The sequence below is a fragment of the Bos indicus x Bos taurus genome, chromosome 22 (assembly GCF_003369695.1).
Source record: "Bos indicus x Bos taurus breed Angus x Brahman F1 hybrid chromosome 22, Bos_hybrid_MaternalHap_v2.0, whole genome shotgun sequence".
NCBI classification, from domain to species: domain Eukaryota; kingdom Metazoa; phylum Chordata; class Mammalia; order Artiodactyla; family Bovidae; genus Bos; species Bos indicus x Bos taurus.
Window position 1 is genome coordinate 7,930,316 of NC_040097.1, and position 22,426 is coordinate 7,952,741.

General features: G+C 43.0%; 1 protein-coding gene across 1 annotated transcript; it reads left to right on the plus strand.

Moving 5' to 3' along the window:
- The first annotated feature begins 8,318 nt into the window (after positions 1-8,318).
- Positions 8,319-21,836, plus strand: FAM240A (family with sequence similarity 240 member A). Its single transcript, XM_027523280.1, has 3 exons — positions 8,319-8,403; positions 19,527-19,672; positions 21,175-21,836. Exons 2-3 carry the CDS (start codon positions 19,530-19,532, stop codon positions 21,275-21,277), a joined length of 246 nt encoding a protein of 81 aa, XP_027379081.1. The 5' UTR covers positions 8,319-8,403; positions 19,527-19,529; the 3' UTR covers positions 21,278-21,836.
- The last annotated feature ends 590 nt before the right edge of the window (positions 21,837-22,426 follow it).

Genomic DNA, 22,426 nt, shown 5'->3' on the forward strand with positions numbered 1-22,426 from the left:
TTCATGTATGTTTAGTCTCTAAGTTATGTCTGACTCTTTTGCAACCCCATGGACTGTAGCCCACCAGGCTCCTCTGTCCATGGAATTTTCCAGGCAAGAATACTGGAGTGCATTGCCATTTTCTTCCCCAGGAGGATCTTCCCGACCCAGGGATTGAACCTACATCTTCTGCATTGGCAGGCAGATTCATTACTGCTGAGCCACTGCAGAAAAAAGATAATAATCTTTAAGTAGAGGCATCCTCAAGTGTGGATCAGGTTACACATGTTAATCATGTTGTTATATGGATATTTACTACTGATATCCTATGTGCCTAATATACAGGCCAATTTCAACCAGGTACAAACACCAGCTTCAACAGCACTTGCAGACTTTGAGATCAGACTGACATAGGTTTGAGCCTCAGCTCTGCCATTTCCAGCTGTGAGATCATAGGCTTGTTGTTCAGTCTTTCCCAGACTCAGTTTTCATGTCTATAAAATAGGGACAAGGACCTCATGTGAGGACAATCAGTAAAGAACTACAATACAGCATCAAATGCTTCACAATAGAACATATGTAAATATTAGTTTCATCTTTCTCTGCCCCCCTCATAGAAAATTAGCCTCCTCTCAGTTCAGTTCAGTCACTCAGTCGTATCCGACTCTTTGCGACTCATGCTGCATGTAGTGCAGCATGCCAGGCCTCCCTGTCCATCACCAACTCCCAGAACTTACTCAAACTCATGTCCATTGAGTCGGTGATGCCGTCCAACCATCTCATCCTCTGTTGCCCCATTCCCATCCTGCTTTCAATCTTTCCCAGCATACGGGTCTTTTCCAGTGAGTCAGTTCTTCGCATCAGGTGGCCAAAGTATTGGAGCTTCAACTTCAGTATCAGTCCTTCCAATGAATATTCAGGGTTGATTTCCTTTAGGATTGACTGGTTTGATCTCCTTGATGTCCAAGGGACTCTCAAGAGTCTTCTCCAACACCACAGTTCAAAAGCATCAGTTCTTCGGCACTCAGCTTTCTTTATGGTCCAACTCTCACATCCATATATGACTACTGGACAAACCATATCTTTGACTAGGCAGACCTTTGCAACAAAGTAATGTCTTTGTCGGCAAAGTAAAGTCTCCTCTATTTAAATTTAAATATTTTATCATCTTACTAATTTTACATTCTTTGCAAGTATGAAACAATGGGGTAACTAATATGTCATGTGTAAAGCAGTGTGAATTTTTTAGGGGATGAAACTCACTCCATGGAGTATTAGAAAGAGTAACAACCATTTTCTTAACAGGAAAGTTCGGTGCTACCAGCCCTAGGAAGGCCTTTCCTGCTCCAGTGAGCTTATCCCAGAAAAGCAGCTGAATCAAGGGCCAGAAATATCATGCAACCCATATAAATACTTGCAGTGTTGCAAAACCCAGGTTAGTAAGAGGCTGTGTTGCCCTCCCCCAATTTCTGCCTTACTGACCTTGAACTTGCCTGTGAAAGGCCTAACATTGTGGAGGGGCAGTATTTGCATCTTGGCGCTGAATGAAAGTACTTTCCTCTAACGAGGGGCTTCTCAGAGCCCTATTGCAAAGGTCGGGGATGGCCTTTCCTGGGGACTCTTCCACTTCCTTGGTCTGGGCTGCAAGTATATTTCCTGTCAGCCCTCTTCTAACCAAAGATTCATAACTTTTTTGCTTCCACGAAGCCCCCAAGCTTAGTAAAGCAGCCCTGTTCCTTATAAAAAGGATCTCACAAAGTCCCATTTGTGAGCCTGCTGGCTAGACCAGGTCCCCACTGGCCTAGAGCTGAATGACTCTTAATGATTAGGATACCTGGTATGCAGGCTGGTCTTACTAATCGGTTTCCCTTGGCCCATTTGGAGGAGGGTTTTTAAACCTGGGTAGTTATCATCTGTCGGAGAGTCCTATTTTCATGTTTTTATTTTGCTCTCTCTCTGCCCATCCCCACCACCATATCCGATGACTCAGCTCTCAGAGCTAAGAGTATATGCCATGTTGAGCACAACATCACAAAGTCCAGCTGGGCTCTGGCTACCCCTGGAATTCTCCTTCACCATTTTGAGACAAAAATTGAATCACCACAAATTCCTTGTTTTTAAGAAAGGAGAAAGGCAGTGTACAATAACAACAAAATCAACAGCAGAAGCAACAACATCTCCATCTAGCAGGGTCTCCTCTGGGACAGGAGCTACATGAGGAGCAAAGCAGCTGCATTTTCCAAACGCTCTGTCTGGTGGCTGTTTCAGGAGTCTTCTCCTCGGGCTGTGGCCCCGTCTTCTCTCCTATCCTCCAAGAACTGCTTCAGTTGTATAGCTCTTGCAGCTGCCCTGCTAGGCCAAGCCAAGTTCACTGAGGGCATTGTTCCAACCCTCAACTCAGAAAACATCCCATTTCCAGTGTATGGGGCTGTCTTAGGAATGAATGCAACTAGAAACCAATCAAGCAGCATTAGGTTATGCAGCGTCCCCCTAACTCAACTTCAGAAAGCTCGAAACCCAGATGCTGAGAGGGTTTGGAAGCTGTGACCTCTCCATTGCAATAGGCACACCCAGCACCCTGGTCTTGCTGCATCAACACCCTTCTTAGTAAAAGGAGCCAGGGCTTCAAAGAGAAGTGGCTGATACCAGGGCTGGGGCAGGAAAGGTACAAGATAAGCCTGGAACATCTTGTGCCAAAAAGTAAGGAAGGCTTCAAGAAGGATGTTGTTTTTGCTGTTAGTCACTCAGTCATGTCAGACTCTGCTATTCCATGGACTGTAGCCTGCCAGGCTCCTCTGTCCACGGGATCTTCCAGGCAAGAATGCTAGAGTGGGTAGCCATTCCCTTCTCTGGGAGATCTTCCCAACCCAGGGATTGAACCCAGATCTCCTGCATCACAGGCAGATTCTTACTGTCTGAGCCACCAGGGAAGGATGGGGATGTGTCAAAAAACATAGAAGCCAACTTGAAGAGGCTACCCCTCGCAAATCTGCAGTAGTCTGGGCATTGAAATAAAAAATAGTAATAAGAGATTATAATCCATTGAATAAAATAATAATCCATGAGTCCATACTGACAATATCTAGACTGACCAATAGACAGACAGATAGCTGAGAAGAGCAAACACTACTGTAGAATGCCAGCTAATTATGTAGACGGAAAGATCAAATTAGATTTATAAAAATGTTTATTATTATAAAAAATGTTGCAGGCAGGAGTCATCAGTGAATGCTAAACCTAGAGGCTGGAAGTTTGATGAGCACCAAGATATTTACACATTCTCATATTAGTTCCCCACAAAATACTTACTATAAAGGGAGAAATAATAGCTTTACAGTGGATAAAACTGGCAGATACTATGTTAATCAATGATCAACAGACACCACCAGCACTGGAACAAATGGCTATCTGTGCCTCCTGCTTGGGTGCCCTGAGCAGGAAACATCACTTCAGTGGCACTTAGGCCAAAAATCCATAATCTGATTCTAATGATGACAAGATATCACACAAAGCCAAGCTGAAGGGTATTCGATAAAATACTGACCTATGGTATTAAAAACTGTCACTGTCACAAAAGACCTAAATTAATTAATTAAATTAAAAGGATGAGCAATTTTTCCAGATTAATGGAGATCAAGGAGACATGACAAGTGAATGCAATGTCTGTATGATCTTGGATTGGATTTCAGGGGGGAGAACTGCTATCAGTTGCATTGAGAAAAATCTGAAAAACATGTGTTTGAGATAATAATTGTTAAACTTCCTCATTTTGACCACTATATGGAGGTTATGTAAGTGAATGTCCTTGCTTTTAGGAAATACACACTGAAATATGAAGTATTTAGAAGGAAAATGACTCGAGAATGCCTTGGACTTTAAGGAGATCAAACCAATCAATCCTAGAGGAAATCAACCCTGAATAGTCACTGGAAGAACTGATGCTGAAGCTGAAGCTCTAGTACTTTGGCCATCTGATTCGAAGAACCTGCTCATTGGAAAAGAACCTGATGCTGGGAAAGATTGAAGGCAAGAAGAGAAGGGGGCAACAGAGGATGAGATGGTTGGATGGCATCACCGACTCAATGGACATGAGTTTGAGCAAACTCTAGGAGATAGCAAAGGACAGGAAAGCCTGGTGTGGTGCAGTCCATGGGGCCACAAAGAGTCAGACATGACTTAGCGACTCAGCAACAACAAAGAGAAAAATGACATGACGTATGCAGCTTACTTTAAAACAGTTCAGAAATGAGATGATGGATGGATGGATGGATAGAGACAGAGAGATGATAGATAGGTAGAGAGAAAGAGAGAGAGATGTAGGAAATGCTATAGCTAATGTTGCAAAATTAACATTTGGTTAATCTTGGTGACGGTATGAAACTCTTTGTACTATTCTTTCCTAACAAAATTTCTATTGTGTGAAATTATTTTAAAAAGAATAGTTTTAAAAAACAAAGGAAAGTAGTTTCGCAGTTTCCTAAAAACCTAAACATGTATTAATACTTACCATGGACTGTCCTGTGCTTAGTCACTTAGTCATGTCTGACTTTGTGCAATGCCATAGACTGTAGCCCACCAGGCTCCTCTGTCCATGGGGATTCTCCAGGCAAGAATACTGGAGTGGGTTGCCATGCCCTCATCCAGCGGACCTTCCCAACCTAGGGATCGAACCTAAGTCTCCTGCATTTCAGGTGGATTCTTTATCATATAAACCACCAGGGAAGCCCAAGGATACTGGAGTGTATCCCTTCTCCAGGGGATCTTCCCAACCCAAGAATTGAACCAGGGTCTCCTGCATGCAGGCAGATTCTTTACCAAGTGACCTACCAGGGAAGCCCAAATACTTACCATATGACCCAGCAATTGAACTCTTGGGTATTTATTCCAGAGAAGGATTTTTGTCTGTTCTCAAAAAGCCTGTACATGGATGTTCATAGAAGCTTTGGGTATAATATCCAAAAAACCGGAAAGAATCAAAACATCCTTCAGTAGGTAAATAATGAAAGAAGCTGATGCATTTACATCATGGGCTACTACTGAGCAATGCAGAGGAACAAACTGTTGATACACACAACAGTTTAAATGGATCTCAAGGAAATCTGGCTGAATGCAAAAAGTCAACCTCAAAAGTTCACACTGCATGGTTTCTGCAGTATATAGCATTACTGAAATGACAAAATTGCAGAGATGAAGGAAAAATTAGTAGTTGGCAGAGGTTTGGGGTGGAAGGAAGGAGGGAAGTGGCCGTGAGTATAAAAGGAAAACACGGGGGATCCGCACCATGGAAACAAGTCTGTGTCTTGACTGTGATGGCGGATGTGCAAATCTGCACACATAAAGCTACACAGAGCTACACACACACACACAAGTGCTTGTGAAACCAGGGAAGCCTGAAGAAGCCCTGCGGATGGTAGCAGGGTATTTCCTGGTTTTGCTCTTGCACTGTGGTTATATAAGGTGCTTGGCGGAAACTGGGTGGAGGGTGTGCAGCGCCACCCTGTCCATCTCTTTGTAATTCCCTGTGAATCTATAATTATTTCAAAATAAACAGTTCAAACAAAGAAAACAGAAAGCCCCCGACAGAGCCTGTATGGGCTGCCCTGCTGGTACTGACATGACCTTGGTGCCCAAGAGATGTCCCTTGAGGGAGGGGGGTCTGGCCTGAGTGCTGTCCTCTCTTCTCACTTTATCTGGCAGCCCCACAGCTTTGCATGAAGTTTCAACCCCCATCCCCATGAAACTTATCACCGGGGAACAGATGATGGAAGCACAGGGCAGAGACCCAGAGAAATCTGGGTGTGACCTTTAACAATGCTGGAGCTCACGATGGATTAAGGGCTTTGAAGTCACGCTGCTTGGGTTCAAACCCCAATCTGTCACTTACTGTCGATATGGCCTCAGATAAGACGCTTACCCTTTTGTGCCGCTGTCTTTTTATCTATGAAGTGGGAGTGACGATGGTCCCCAGGCTTAGGTGTACAATGTATAGCATAGTGTGCTTGTACCTATGAAGCTTGGAACAGTACCAGACACCAAAAGAGAGTTAATAAATGTTAGCTTTTATTTATAATACTAATAAAACAATTGTTTACTGTTATTATATCTCTCTACAGGTTTAAATACGTGTGTGTGTATATATATATTTATTTATTTATTTATTTGGCTGTGCCAGGTCTTAACTGTGGAATGTGGGATATAGTTCGCTGACCAGGGATCAAACCCAGGCGCCCTGCATTAGGAGCTCAGAGTCTTAGCCGCTGGACCCCCAGCGAAGTCCCTCTCTATAGGTTCTATCATTCCTCTTTTACGATGAAGAAGCTGAGACTTAACAAAACTACTTAACTAGTGTGAATCAACCAGTGACAGAGCTGAGATTCAAATCCAGAGCCTCCAAGAGAAAGTGAAAGTCGCTCAGTCATGTCCTCCTCTTGGCGACCCATGGATTATACAGTCCATGGAATTCTCCAGGCCAGAATACTGGAGTGGATAGCCATTCCTTTCTCCAGGGGATCTTCCTAACCCAGGGATCAAACCCAGGTCTCCCGCATTGCAGGTAGATTCTTTACCCCCAGGGAAGCCCAGGGAAGCCCAGGGAAGCTGAACCACCAGGGAAGCCCAGAGCCTCCAAATGTATGCCTTTTCCCATGTGTGTGTCTGAGCCAGTGTGTATGGAAACCTTACCAGAAAGATGAGGAGAGGGAAAATTCAGAAAGAACAGGAAAGGAGAAAGAATAGATTATATTCTAGAGAAAAAGATGTGAAAGAACATCTCAACTGACTGAGGACTATGAAGGAAATTCATGTTCTCACTTACGATGGTTTCCTAAGTTGGAAGCCTCTGCTGCTGCTGCTGCTAAGTCGCGTCAGTCGTGTCTGACTCTGTGCGACCCCATAGACGGAAGCCCACCAGGCTCCTCTGTCCCTGGAATCTACGGCTGGTGAATTCAGTGGTTCAGCAACGTCATGGGTCACATGGGTCCGTCAATCTTTTGACTCCGTGTTGTCAATTCAAAATTCAAACTACGAAAATCAGAAATGTTTGTCCTTTGGAGTAAATGAATTATGGAGACTGTGAAATTCCATGCTAGGGCCTTAAGTAGGTTTTCAGATCACTTGTGAGCACCAAAGGAGCAGCAACTCTTCAGAAGCTCAGGTTGATACATTTTTTCTTAAAGGACTTGCTAATGGTTTGTCTAAGGTCTGAGGAATATATGTATATGGCATGTCAGTTAAAAAAAAAAACTTTCAAGACAATCTTTCACCTATTAAATATTGTTCCATTGTGTATTTCTTTTAAAGAGGAAGATGCAGTTAAAAACTTACAGAATAAATATTTTAATAGCTTTTTTATCCTGTCCTCTCTGTTTGCATATAACGTGTATCAGCAGAAAAACAGTAAAAGCAAAATGGGTATCTTTACCTTTACATACAGTCCAGTGATATCAGCGTTGCTGTTGCTATCATTTTGAATAGGTGATGCTTAGCTCCTTCTTCCCCTGATGAGAAAATCTCCACTGCATGATCTAGTTCTGCTATTCCAACAGGCATTCACAGTAGGAGAGAAAAGATTTATTAAAATACCTCTACAGATTGAACATCAGCAATTCCACTTGCATCACTGCCCTCGGATTTTACAGTGGAGGCTTGAGCTCTGACACTGACACTCATATAATTAAGTTATAAGCACGCTTACTAGTAGCCCAGCAGGGTCTGAAGATGACCTGACTGTTCTCAGATAGGGACCATTTCAGATGTTTAACCCAAGAACTCAACAAGCTCCTTGAAATTGCTTGAAGGCCCCTTTCAACTGAGAAGCCCTTCTCAGTTTAATGCCTTTGCTGGAAGATGGTCATCGGTGTCCAGTTCCTGCTCCTGCTGGGGGAGAACTAAGCAAACTGTGAAATGTCATCACCAAGCTCCCTGAGTGGATTAGCGGCTCCAAAGGACAACACACATCTCTAAGTCATCCTGTAAAGTGACCCCGAAGCGTGGCTTGTCACACCATCCTGGGCTCGTTTACTCTCTGAAGGGCAGAGGGCGGCCTGATGCACAGCAGGTTCAAGCTCACGGATAATCCAGAGCATTTTGCACAATAACTCTGGTTCTAGCCAAGTCATGGTCCCTGCAGGGCCTGCCAGAGCAGAAGCTTACCTGCCCTGAGGTTGGTAGGGGGAACAGGCGATGGGGGCTATTTTTCACCAGGAAAGAGGTCATCATGTGCCTGGAATGATATCTCTGTGATTCTGCTACTAATTTGGTGCCTGTAACCTTGAAAGGCTGAGTCGTTTCTGAAACACCTCCCCTCCACATATAAAGGGTTGATGCCCTGAGGTTTCAGGACCAGACCGGAGCTGCTGCAAACCCTAGCTGCAATACTCACCCTCCTTGACACCGTATCAAGACAGCAGCAGATTCATCACAAAGGTAAAGGATGTTGAACTTGAGTGTACATGGGATGGAAGTTCATCTTGCCCTTCTCAGGGGGGAGTGAACGGAGAGAGTTCTTGTAACCCTGTCTTTTTCAGCCACTGAGGTTCATCTTTCCCTCTGAATTCTCACCTTACACCTGTTTGGGAATGGTGGAATTCCACTGCTTAGAAATCTCAACAGGACTTTTCCATATCAAGTTTATATATTTAAGTAATGCAATCAAAACAGCTCTGTGAGAGAACCAGAAATCTGTTCCAGTGTTCATTTAACAAGGCTCTGATAAGATGATTTCCTGTAAACAAAAACAGTGCATATTGAGGGGGAGATGCTAAACCTCAGAGGAATCAACATCCTTTCAAATAGAGATGCTCAGCTACAGCGGGCTCCTCAGAAGACTGATGCTTAAGAAGATGTACTAAACTCTGGTCTTTGTAATTCTGAAGCTGAGCTTCTTAAACTTTCCTATGTGCGTGAATCATCTGGGGATCAGGTTAAAATGCAGATTTTGATTCGGATTTTGGTCTTGATAAACTCTGCCTTCATAACAACTCCTCGGTGATACTGGTGCAGCTGGTCCACACAACAACTGAGATGGTTCTGTGGTGTTTCAGGGATTGTAAATAATCTTTAGACTTTTCAATGACTGCATCTTATCAAATCAGTGAAAAATCAAAAACAGTTCTGTTCTATTTTTAAATTTTGATTTGTATGTTAACATAGAGCAAAATGACTCTTCTGTGTTTTCTAAGAATTTATCACATATTCAGCTCTGTGGAACCACCACCACAGTTGGGATACAGAATAATTCCATCACCCCCACCCCTAATTTCTTCAGCTCTGGCTTTGAAGTTATGCTCTCCCCCTATCTCTAACCGAAAGCAGTTATTATAGGCTTGTTTTTTAGAGAATGTCATATCAGTTCATTCGCTCAGTCATGTCTGACTCTTTGCGACCTCATGAACCGCAGCACGCCAGGCCTTGCTGTCCATCACCAACTCCCAGAGTCCACCCAAACCCATGTCCAGATGCCATCCAACCATCTCATCCTCTGTCGTCCCCTTCTCCTCCTGCCTTCAATATTTCCCAGCATCAGGGTTTTTTCCAACGAGTCAGCTCTTTGCATCAGGTGGCCAAAGTATTGGAGTTTCAGCTTCAACGTCAGTCCTTCCAATGAACACCCAGGACTGATCTCCTTTAGAATGGACTGGTTTGATCTCCTGGCAGTCCAAGGGACTCTCAAGAGTCTTCTCCAACACCACAGTTCAAAAGCGTCAATTCTTTGGTGCTCAGCTTTCTTTATAGTCCAACTCTCACATCCATTCATGACCACTGGAAAAACCATAGCCTTGACTAGACGAACCTTTGTTGGCAAAGTAATGTCTTTGCTTTTTAATATGCTGTCTAGGTTGGTCATAGCTTTCCTTCCAAGGAGTAAGCGTCTTTTAATTTCATGGCTGCAATCACCATCTGCAATGATTTTGGAGCCCAGAAAAATAAAGTCAGCCACTGTTTCCACTGTTTCCCCATCTATTTGCCATGAAGTGATGGGACTGGATGCCATGATTTTAGTTTTCTGAATGTTGAGCTTTGAGCCAACTTTTTCACTCTCCTCTTTCACTTTCATCAAGAGGCTTTTGAGTTCCTCTTCACTTTCTGCCATAAGGGTGATGTCATCTGCATATCTGAGGTTATTGATATTTCTCCTGGCAATCTTTATTCCAGCTTGTGCTTCCTCCAGCCCAGCATTTCTCATGATGTACTCTGCATATAAGTTAAATAAGCAGGGTGACAATATACAGCCTTGACGTACTCCTTTTCCTATCTGGAACCAGTCTGTTGTTCCATGTCCAGTTCTAACTGTTGCTTCCTGACCTGCATACAGGTTTCTCAGGAGGCAGGTCAGGTGGTCTGGCATTCCCATCTCTTTCAGAATTTTCTACAGTTTATTGTGATCCACACAGTCAAAGGCTTTGGTATAGTCAATAAAGCAGAAATACATGTTTTTCTGGAACTCTCTTGCTTTTTCAATGATCCAATGGATGCTAGAAATTTGATCTCTGGTTCTTCTGCCTTTTCTGAAACCAGCTTGAGCATCTGGAAGTTCACAGTTCATGTATTGCTGAAGCCTGGCTTGGAGAATTTTAAGCATTACTTTACTAGTGTGTGAGATGAGTGTAATTGTGCAGTAGTTTGAACATTCTTTGGCATTGCCTTTCTTAGGGATTGGAATGAAAACTGACCTTTTCCAGTCCTGTGGTCACTGCTGAGTTTTCCAAATTTGCTGACATATTGAGTGCAGCACTTTCACAGCATCATCTTTCAGGATTTGAAAGAGCTCAACTGGAATTCCATCACCTCCATTAGCTTTGTAGTGATGCTTCCTAAGGTCCACTTGACTTCAAATTCCAGGATGTGTGGCTCTAGGTGACTGATCACACCATCGTGATTATCTGGGTCATGAAGATCTTTTTTGTACAGTTCTTCTGTGTATTCTTGCCACCTCTTCTTAATATCTTTTGCTTCTGTTAAGACCCTACCATTTCTGTCCTTTATTGAGCCCATCTTTGCATAAAATGTTCCCTTGATATCTCTGATTTTCTTGAAGAGATCTCTAGTCTTTCCCATTCTATTGTTTTCCCCTATTTCTTTGCATTGATCACTGAGGAAGGCTTTCTTATCTCTCCTTGCTATTCTTTGGAACTCTGCATTCAAATGGGTATATCTTTCCTTTTCCCCTTTTCTTTTTGCTTCCCTTCTTTTCACAGCTATTTGTAAGGCCTCCTCGACAGCCATTTTGCTTTTTTGCATTTCTTTTTCTTGGGGATGGTCTTGATTCCTGTCTCCAGTACAATGTCAGGAACCTCTGTCCATAGTTCACCAGGCACTCTATCTATCAGATCTAGTCCCTTAAATCTATTTCTCACTTCTACTGTATAGTCATAAGGGATTTGATTTAGGTCAGTGGCTCAGACAGTAAAGCGTCTGTCTGCAATGCAGGAGACCCAGGTTCGGTCCCTGGGTTGGGAAGATCCCCTGGAGAAGGAAATGGCAGCCCACTCCAGTATTCTTGCACGGAAAATCCCATGGACCGCGGAGCCTGGTAGGTTACCGGCCATGGGGTCGCAAAGAGTCGGACACGACTGAGCGACTTCACTTTCACTTTCCTTTGAGTGGTCTAGTGGTTTTCTCCACTTTCTTCAATTTCAGTCTGTATTTGGCAATAAGGAATTCATGATCTGAGCCACAGTCAGCTCCTGATCTTATTTTTGCTGACTGTATAGAGCTTCTCCATCTTTGGCTGCAAAGAATATAATCAATCTGATTTCGGTGTTGGCCATCTGGTGATGTCCATGTGTAGAGTCTTCTCTTCTGTTGTTGGAAGAGGGTGTTTTCTATGACCAATGCGTTCTCTTGGCAGAACTCTATTAGCCTTCGCCCTGCTTCATTCCATACTCCAAGGCCAAATTTGCCTGTTACTCCAGGTATTTCTTGACTTCCTACTTTTGCATTCCAGTCCCCTATAATGAAAAGGACATCTTTTTTGGGTGTTAGTTCTAAAAGGTCTTGTAGGTCTTCATAGAACTGTTCAACTTCAGCTTCTTCAGTGTTACTGGTCGGGGCATAGACTTGGATTACCGTGATATTGAATGGTTTGCCTTGGAAACAAACAGATTATTCTGTCGTTTTTGAGATTGCATCCAAGTACTGCATTTCAGACTCTTTTGTTGACCATGATGGCTACTCCATTTCTTCTCAGGGATTCCTGCCCACAGTAGTAGATATAATGGTCGTCTGAGTTAAATTCACCCATTCCAGTCCATCTTAGTTCGCTGATTCCTAGAATGTTGATGTTCATTCTTGTCATCTCCTGTTTGACCACTTCCAATTTGCCTTGATTCATGGACCTAACATTCCAGGTTCCTATGCAATATTGCTCTTTACAGCATCGGACCTTGCTTCTATCACCAGTCACATCCACAACTGGGTATTGTTTTTGCTTTGGCTCCATCCCTTCATTCTTTTTGGACTTATTTCTCCACTGATCTCCAGCAGCATATTGGGCACCTACTGACCTGGGGAGTTCATCTTTCAGTGTTCTATCTTTTTGTCTTTTCATACTGTTCATGGGGTTCTCGAGGCAAGAATACTGAAGTGGTTTGCCATTCCCTTCTCCAGTGGACCACATTCTGTCAGACCTCTCCACCATGACCCGCCCATCTTGGGTGGCCCCACACGGCATGGCTTAGTTTCATCGAGTTAGACAGGCTGTGGTCCGTGTGATCAGATTGGCTAGTTGTCTGTGATTGTGGTTTTCGTCTGTCAGCCCTCTGATGCCCTCTCTCAGTGCCAACCTCTTATTTGGTTTTCTCTTACCTTGGATGTGGGGTATCTCTTCACAGCTGGAATCATAAAGGGTATATAGTTTATTGAGACTGGCTTCTTCCACTCAACATGAATGCCTCTGAGGTTCATCCAAGTTATTGAAAATATCAACAGGATTCTTTTTTATTACTGCACAGTATTTCATCCTTCAGATGTTCAACAGTTATTCACACATTCAAAGACTGTTGGTTGTCTCCCCTTTTTGGCATGAAAAATAGAACTGTGGTTAGGTGTACAGACTTTGCTAGAACATTAGCTTGCATTCATTGTTGTTGATTGGTGAGTTGCTAAGTTGTGTCTGACTTTTTTGCGACCCCATAGACTGTAGCCAGCCAGGCTCCTCTGTCCATGGGATTTCCCAGGCAAGAATATCAGAGTGGGTTGCCATTTCCTTCTCCAGGGGAGCTTCCCAACCCAGGGATTGAACTTGCTTCTTCTACATTGGCAGGTGGATTCTTTACCACTGAGTCACCTGGGAAGCCGAGGTTTGCATTTCTCTAGGCTAAATACCTAGGAATGGAATCCTGGGTCATATGGTGGGAATATGTTTAATTTGACAAGTCATACATTGACAGTTCCAATTGCTCCACCCCTCTCCTCTCTAGCACTTGATATTGTCAATATGTTAATTTTTATTTTGGCCATTCTTATAAGGATATAATAGTATCTCTGCACTTTTTACTTAATTTGTAATTTCCTAGTGGCTAATGATGTTCAACATCTTTTAATGTTTACTTGTTATCTATTCATTCTCTTTGGTGAAGTGTCTGATAAAGTGGTTTTCCCGTCTTTTACTTAGGTTGCTTGTTTTCATACTGTTGAGTTTTGAGAGTTCTTCATATACTCTGGACACAAATCTTTTGTCATAGACATGATTTGCAAATATTTTCTTCTCAATTTGTATCTCATCTTTTCATTCTTTTTTGGAGAGCAAAACTTTCTAATTTTGATGAAGCCCAATTTATTGAATTTTTTTTCTTTCATGGAGTGTACTTTTTATGTCATATCTAAGAATTCTTTACCTAGCCCCAAGTCACACACACACACACACACACACAAAACTAGATTTTCTCTATAAGAGTTTTATAGGTTTACATTTTATATTAAATCTATAATAAGTTAATTTTTATACATGGTGTGGGCCTTAGAGGATTTTTTGGGTTTGTTTTTTTCTTTTTTTTTGGCATATTGGTATCCTGTTGTTCCAACACTATTTGTCAAGACATGTCTTTGATGTGCTTTTTGTTGTTTTTTTTTTTTTTGCTGAAATCACACATCTACATTACTATAGCTTTACAGTAAGACTTAACATTAGGTAGTATAATTTCTTCAACTTTACTCCTCATTTTCAAAAGTGCTTTAGTTACTTTAGTCCTTTTGCTTTTCCGTATAAGTTTTAGAATTATTTTGCCTTTAATTATTTTTAAAAATACAGTTTGGATTTTTGCTAGAATTGCAATAAATCTATAGATTTATTTTTGGAGAACTAATATCTCTGCTATGCTATCTTCTAATCCATTAACATGATATGTCTCTCCATTTATTAAATTTTTATTTTATTCATTAGCATTTTGCAGTTTTTAGCAACAACATTTTGTACACATTTTGTTAGATTTATACCTAAGTATTTAATTGGGGGGCATTATTGTAAATGGTATTATCTCTTTAATTTCAATTTCCAATTGCCCATTGGTAGCATACACTAATTTGTGTGTATTGAACTGATATCCTGCATCTTTGCTAAACTCACCTACTAGTTTTAGGAATTATTTTGTGACTTGACTCATGTGCACTTGAAAAGAATCTATATTCTGTCATCATTGGATAGAGATCCAATAAATTACACTTAGATCTAGTTGGCAGCTGCTGCTGCTCAGTATTTTTATATCTGTGATGATTTTCTATCAGTTCAGTTCAGTCGCTCAGTTGTGTCTGACTCTCTGCGACCCCATGGACTGGAGCACACCAGCCTTCCCTGTTGATCGCCCAACTCCCAGAGTTTACTCAAACTCATGTCCATTGAGTCAGTAATGCCATCCAGCCATCTCATCCTCTGTCGTCCCCTTCTCCTCCTGCCTTCAATCTTTCCCAGCAACAGGGTCTTTTCCAATGAGTCAGCTCTTCGCATCAGGTGGCCAAAGTATTGGAGTTTCAGCTTCAACATCAGTCCTTCCAATGAACACCCAGGACTGACCTCCTTTAGGATGGACTGTTTGGATCTCCTTGCAGTCCAAGGGACTCTGAAGAGTCTTCTCCAACACCACAGTTCAAAAGCATCAATTCTTCAGTGCTCAGCTTTCTTTATAGTCCAACTCTCACATCCATACATGACTACTGGAAAAACCATAGCTTTGACTAGACAGACCTTTGTTGGCAAAGTAATGTCTCTGCTTTTTAATATGCTGTCTAGGTTGGTCATAACTTTCCTTCCAAGGAGCAAGTGTCTTTTAATTTCATGGTTACAGTCACCATCTACAGTGATTTTGGAGCCCCCAAAAATAAAGCCTGTTAATGGACAGGGAGGCCTGGCGTGCTGCGATTCATGGGGTCGCAAAGAGTTGGACATGACTGAGCAACTAAACTGACTGACTGACTGACTGACTGACTTTTTCCACTGTTTCCCCATCTATTTGCCATGAAGTGGTGGGACCAGATGCCATGATCTTAGTTTTCTGAATGTTGAGCTTTAAGCCAACTCTCCTCTTTCACTTTCATCAAGAGGATCTTTAGTTCTTCTTCACTTTCTGCCATAAGGGTGGTGTCATCTGCATATCTGAGGTTGATATTTCTCCCGAGAATCTTGATTCCAGCTTGTGCTTCCTCCAGCCCAGCGTTTCTCATGAAGTACTCTGCATATAAGTTAAATAAGCACGGTGACAATATACAGCCTTGACGTACACCTTTCCTGATTTGAAATCAGTTGGTTGTTCCACATCCAGTTCTAACTGTTGCTTCTTGACCTGCATACAGATTTCTCAGGAGGCAGGTCAGATGGTCTGCTACTCCCATCTCTTAAGAATTTTCCACAGTTTGTTGTGATCCACACAAAGGCTTTGGCATAGTCAATAAAGCATGCTGAGAAGACAGAGAAAAAAGTAGTGAGGGTCTACTCCACCCAGTGGGACCACAGCTCCTCCTATCAGAGCTGGTGGGTTTTGCATCTCTGCAGGCCCTGCTGCTGGTCCATTCCATTGCTGCTGCCAAGCTCAGCAATGTGTATGTATTGGAGTTTCCTTGGTCAGCTGGGACACAGTGAACCACAACTAGCCGAGAGTCATAGGATTCTTATGAAGATAACTCTCACATCCCTCAATGTGGGTTTAATACTCTGAGTAACCAGAGACTTGGGAAGTTAAATGATTGGCACAGCAGTTAGCAATGGGCAAATGTGCCTTTGTCTCAGCTGACTCACTAAGATCAATCAGCCCCTGGGGCAGTACTGATGCCTCACGGATGGTGAAAAATTCAACACGCTTTGTTTAACTGAATTCTATGAAGGTGTTACATGCTGCTGTTCTCTTTAAGCATGCATTAATTTTGTGAGGTAAAGTTTATAATTGTCATTGAAGTTATGGCTTTTCTGAGTTGGTGGTGATTGACTGGAAGGAATACTATTGAGTCTCTCAACAGGAATGCTTTGTGCTATCTGCTCAGTCGTTCAGTCACATCTGACTCTTTGCGACCCCAAGACCTGTGGCCTGCCAGGCTCCTCTGTTAGTGGAATTTTTCAGGCAAGAATATTGGAATGGGTTGCCTTATTTCCTCCTCCAGGGGATCTTCCTGACCCAGGGATTGAAACTGTATCTCTTACATCTCCTGCATTGGCAGGGAGATTACCACTGTGCCACCTGGGAATGCAGTCTGGTGGATGGCATTGTTGGCACTGTTGAACAGATACAGATGAATAGTCACTTATTCATTGAAGACAATCTTCCACATTTTCAAAGGACTTTCTGACTATTGATATCTTCCTTGTCACCTTTCTGCAAGCTAGAGTAGTTGTCCTTATTTCAGAAGCGAGAAAACACAAATGTTCCTGGAAATGTGTATTATCTGTGAGGGGATGGGCTAAATCCTAACAATGAGATGCTGAATCTCCAAGGAGGTTAGAACTGGGGAACTTGGATGAATCTCTAGTCCAAAGATAGAAGACAATTTTTCTCTATTTATTGAGACATAACTTAAGTGTAATAAAATTCACCTGCTTTAGGTGTACAGTTTGATAAGTTTCAGCATTGTATACAGCTGTGTCACCATGATGAGAAACAAGATATAAAACATTTCCACAACCCAAAAACATTACCAGGCCACCCACCCCATCTGCTTCTGTCCCTCTGTTTCTGCAGGGCTCTCACCCCAGGTCTCTGCAGAGTCCACTTCCTACACCCTGGGCACTCCTACCCACTCATCCTGCATGTCCCTACCCTTAGGAAGCACCCTGAGGCCCTCAGACCAGGCCAGGTGACCTCAGGGTGCCCCTCACTGGCCCCACAGACTGGCCCTCAATGCCTGAAGCACTGCCACAGGAACCACTGCCACTTCCTGGCCAGACCTTCAGGATAAAGATAACTTGGAGGTGGGAGGCATTTATTCAATCCAACAAATATTTATTGAGCACCAGTACACCCTTTAATATATTTAAATAAAACATAGGATAATCTTATTTCCTAAAAGCTCTGGGAGCTTTCTGCAAAGTCAGTTGGATCTCTGCTCTTTCGCCAGGAAATTGTGAGATCACTGAGCATTTCCAGGAGATAAGAAAATCACTCTCCTCCTTCTTAGGGAACAATTGGGGCAGGGGATGGGGCCTGGCCCCTGAGTATGACAGCTGCCCCACTTACCAGCTATATGACCTTGATAAGGTCAGATTGCTACTCAACTTCCTTACCTGCAAAATAGTGTCTACCCTGAAAGACAGCTGTTGCTGAGACATACCTAGGTCCAGCCTTCACTACCTTAGCCTCCCTGGAGCCAGCTCTGGACACAGACATGACCAACACACAAGAGGACAGGATCAAAGACTGAGTTCTCACCTTGACTTGCAGGTTAGAATCACAGGAGGAACTTGTAAAAATCCTGACACCCAGTACATTTTCAAGGCTGATGAAATTAGACTCCTTAAGGAGGAATCCCTGGCATCCATTTTTTGTAAAGCTGCCCAAATGACTCCAAGTTCAGTGAAGGTCAACAGACACTGATTCAGAAAGAAAAGAGAAGTATAATTATTTCATGTCTATAAAAAAAGTTGGGGGAGGTTGTGATGATTACTTACTGCTAATTATTGTCCTATATCCTGTACAATTTGAGGTTTTAGAATTACAAAAGGCTATATTTAGATCAGAATTCATAAACTGCAAAACACTTTTACATTTATGATCAAATTTAATCTTCAGAGAAATTTTAAAGATGAGGAGACTGAGACCTGGAGAATTATTGGCAAAGAGAAGGTGCATCAAGCTGATAGGTCTGGAGTAAACGTCTGGTTTCAAACCTGTCTCGCTTCCATCCTGCCCTAGGGTCCTTGCCCGTCCCTCTGGGAGAGCTGTGATCCAGAACTTCATGCTGATTCCAGACCGAGTATCCACACACCCCTTCAGGAGTTCCCTTGGATGTTGGTGCCCAAACAACTCAAACTCTGTCCAGCATTGCTCAGGGTTGCCCTGCACAACCCTCTTTCTCTGGTTGCCTGTCTGCACAGGCATGGCCTGGGCAGCTCCACTGACACCCCTCACTTTCGTTCACCACGTGGAGTTGACCTCTTCAGAATGCCTCCGTCACCCGTGCCTCTGCCTCCCTGGACACTTCCAGTTGCCCGTTAACTCCTTTCCCTGCACCCACTCTCACCCCTCAGCCCCTGTTTTGACCTGTCTGCTGGACCCACCGAGGTCTGGGAGTTGGGCAGTGGTCTCTTCATGTAAAAAGTGAGCATTATTGAGTATCTGACATGTATGATTCCACACACACGTGTGCATATACACACATGTGCATGTATACACATGCACGTGCACACCGAGCTGCTCGCTCTGTTGTGTCAGATGTTGGGACTATTTTCTGTGACACATCTCTTTAGTAAAGAGCCTGAAAATGTTCAGAGGTGTGCAGCCTGCCTTCTGCCTGTTACAGCCATGAGACCTCGAGCAAATTTAATCACTTCTCAAATGTCTCTCCTAGAAAATGAGGAAGGGGATATTGACTCATGGAGATACGATAACTAAAGGGACCAATAGCATAAAATGCCTGGCTCATACTTCCTGCTGATAAAAAGCTGAGAAGTCATTCATTTGTGAGGCGGAAGGAAGGACAGAGGTATTTGTCAGATGCTGGAGAAGGGTCTAGGCTACCCACTCCAGTATTTTGGGGCTTCCCTTGTGGCTCAGCTGTTAAAGAATCCTCCTGCAATGTGGGAGACCTGGGTTTGATCCCTGGGTTGGGAAGATCCCCTGGAGAAGGGAAAGGCTACGCACGCCAGTATTCTAGCCTGGAGAATTCCATGGACTATAGTCTATGGGGTCGCAAAGAGTTGGACTGAGCGACTTTCACTTCACTTGTGACATGCTTCAGCGGGGAGCTTCTGCAGTCACATCCCTGGATCTCATAAATAAACCAGTGTGTCCCTATCACGAGGTTTTGTGCCTGATTGAGGTCTCCCTCGGGAGTTAAACAGCAAGGTCTGTACCTTCCAGAGTACAAGGGAGCATGTTCTGTGGGGGTTCAGTCGATATTTACTTTTTCAGGGGATGAACAATCAGTACGTCCGCCGGGAGGTCTTCTGCCGGAACACCTGTCACGAGCTCAAACGCTTCTGGGAAAGGGAAATTGGCAAACAGACTTACTATCGAGAATCAGAAGAACATCGCCTGGGAAGAAGTGCACTGAGAAAGTACGTGCCTTGTCTACTTTTTTATTATTAATTTTTAAAAATAAACTTTGATTTTTAGGGTGGTTTTAGGTTCACAGCAAAACTCCGCCACACAGCCTCTCCCACCAGCAACATGCCCCACCAGAGGGTACTCTGTTATAATTCATAAACCTACATAGACACATCATAATGACCTTCGCTTGTGTGTTTTTTGAAAGCAAAATTAATTTCCCCAGAAAAATGCCAGTCCTAGAGGATGCAATTATTTTAATTTTCCCTGAATGTGGTCCTGCCACCATCTGTGGTTATGGGCAGTAATTTAAGAAATTCTTCCAAGTTAACAAGTGTACACAGCTCTCATCTTTATAACCAGAAAAATCTCTCCTCTCTGTCACCATTTCTAGTGTGTGAGGGTTACACTAAATTTGTGGAGTGTGTCAACAGATGTATCCATGAATAACAATCAAACAAAGGAGACAATGACCAGTTAATGGTCAGTGCTCATTTGGATAATGACACAGGATGTCCTGCACGGTTCTGGGAGGCTCTTGGCCCTCTGGTATGCAACCCTGTTCTAGCCAAGCAAGTCGAGTGGAGAGCAGTGACTCATATGAGCAGACCTGGGTTGCTGTCTCTGGAAACAGTGGCACTTCACCACCCTCACACATACAGCCTCTTGATGACTGCAGGGAGTCACCTACAGGCCACAGGAAAGGACAGGCCAGCTTGTCTGTTCCCACAGGGGGAACAGTTCAGTTGCTGTCTGTGCACTAAGACCACAGCTACTGTGTAGCCAGGGGCTATGGGGCATGTGTATGCTAGCCATTTTATCTCCTCTATTGGCTTTTTAGCTATATCTCTCTGTGTTATTCTAGTGTTTGCTTTAGGATTTATATACTTATCACAGTCTGCCTTCAAGTGATATATCATTTCCTGTAGAGGGTAAGAACCTTGCAATCATATGAATACAACTTTATATCACCTCTGGTTTTTGAAAGATAGCTTTGCTGGGTAAACAATTCTAGATTGGCAGGGCTTTTCCCCCCTCTTAAACTTTAAAGATATTGCACTTTCAAAGGAAATTTTAGAAATTAAGACTAAAATAGTACTCAAATAGAAAGAAAGAAAGTGAAGTCACTCAGTCGTGTCCAACTCTTTGCGACCCCATGGACTGTAGCCTACCAGGCTCCTCTGTCTGTGGGATTTTCCAGGCAAGAGTACTGGAGTGGGTTGCCATTTCCTTCTCCAGGGTATCTTCCCAACCCAGGGATTGAACCCGGGTCTCCCACATTGTAGGCAGATGCTTTACCATCTGAGCCACCAGGGCTCAAATAGAAATGAGATTTCAAATATGTATATATTTAAATTTGCAAGTCCTCTGCATACCTTTTCAAGCCCAAACACACACATGCACACACAAGCATACTTAAAACACCTTCAGAATAAAAGGGACAGGAGCTTCCCTGAACCAAAAGTCATGGAGAGGAACACTCCATTTGTGTATATTTTGTTTCTGTTTTCAGGCTCAGGGAAGAATGGAAGCAGAAAGTGGAAACAAAGCTGAGACTACGCAACAATCCAGATGAGACAGAAAAGCAGGCTAACGTTGGCCAAGAGCTGCACTGACACCAGAGGATACAAAGCACTGAGGTTATTCTGCCAGGACAAGCCAGTGCAAATCCCTTAGTCCCTCTGCTACACCATACATATCCCATACTATTGTTTCCCCCACCTGTGAGGGGATTCACCTGGGGATCCTTCTCCAGTGCTGAGTGGAAATTATTAGCCGAGATAGTCCTCTCTTCATGGGAGCCAGAATATTATTCCCAGCACGTCTAAAGATGGAATTATCTAACATCAAAGCTCTATGCAGCTTACTTTATTTCCATATTATTATCTTCCAATTTTGAAATCCCAATATTTGAAATTCTAAGCACACAAGGTGGGGGTGGGTGATGATTTTTATAGTCATACTGGGTTGACCAAAAAGTTCACTCAGGCTTTTTGATAACATCTTATGGAAAAACTCAAATGAACTTTTGGCCAACCCAATACTTTCAACATTTGCACAGTACTGTTGCTCGACATTTCTCCTAAGAAACAGATCATGTAATCCTTTCTCTTGTTTTCTTTTAATAAGAGAAATGCACCTATCTGCAGCAATAAAAATATTGTAAATAGTCAATAGTATAAGGTTCATAAATTAATTGATCTAATACTATGTTTTCTTCACATGAATTTAATTGGCTTATTCAAAAACACGTTCACATCGAACCACTCAATAAGATTAGGATAATTTTAGTCTAACTTGGTTGTCATGCCATTGCTGGCATGTGTGGTCTGTGTTTTGGCCATTCAGACATGCAGGATCTTAGTTCTCCTGACTAGGATCAAACCCACACCCCCCACAGTGAAAGCGAGAAGTCTTAATCACTGGACCACTAGGGAAGTCCCATGTGGTCTTCATTTTCTTGCTTTAAATCTCCATATGCTGGCAGCTCAGCTAAAGTATATCTTGCCACCCCAACAAAGTGTCTCACATAGATTCTGGACTTTGAAATATCATTGTCACTGCCCAACTATCCCTCAGATCCCCTTACAGGGTTGCTGCTTCTTAAAGTGAAAATTATAACTAGGCCTGGTGCACTTCCCAAACAGGGCAAAGGAGCAGAGAGGTAGATGCATGTTGTAAAGTACTTCATGGTTGTAGGTAGCTAGCACCTGCAAAGTCTTACATATTCAAGCAGCAGTGCTACCAGGAGACACAGAGAACAA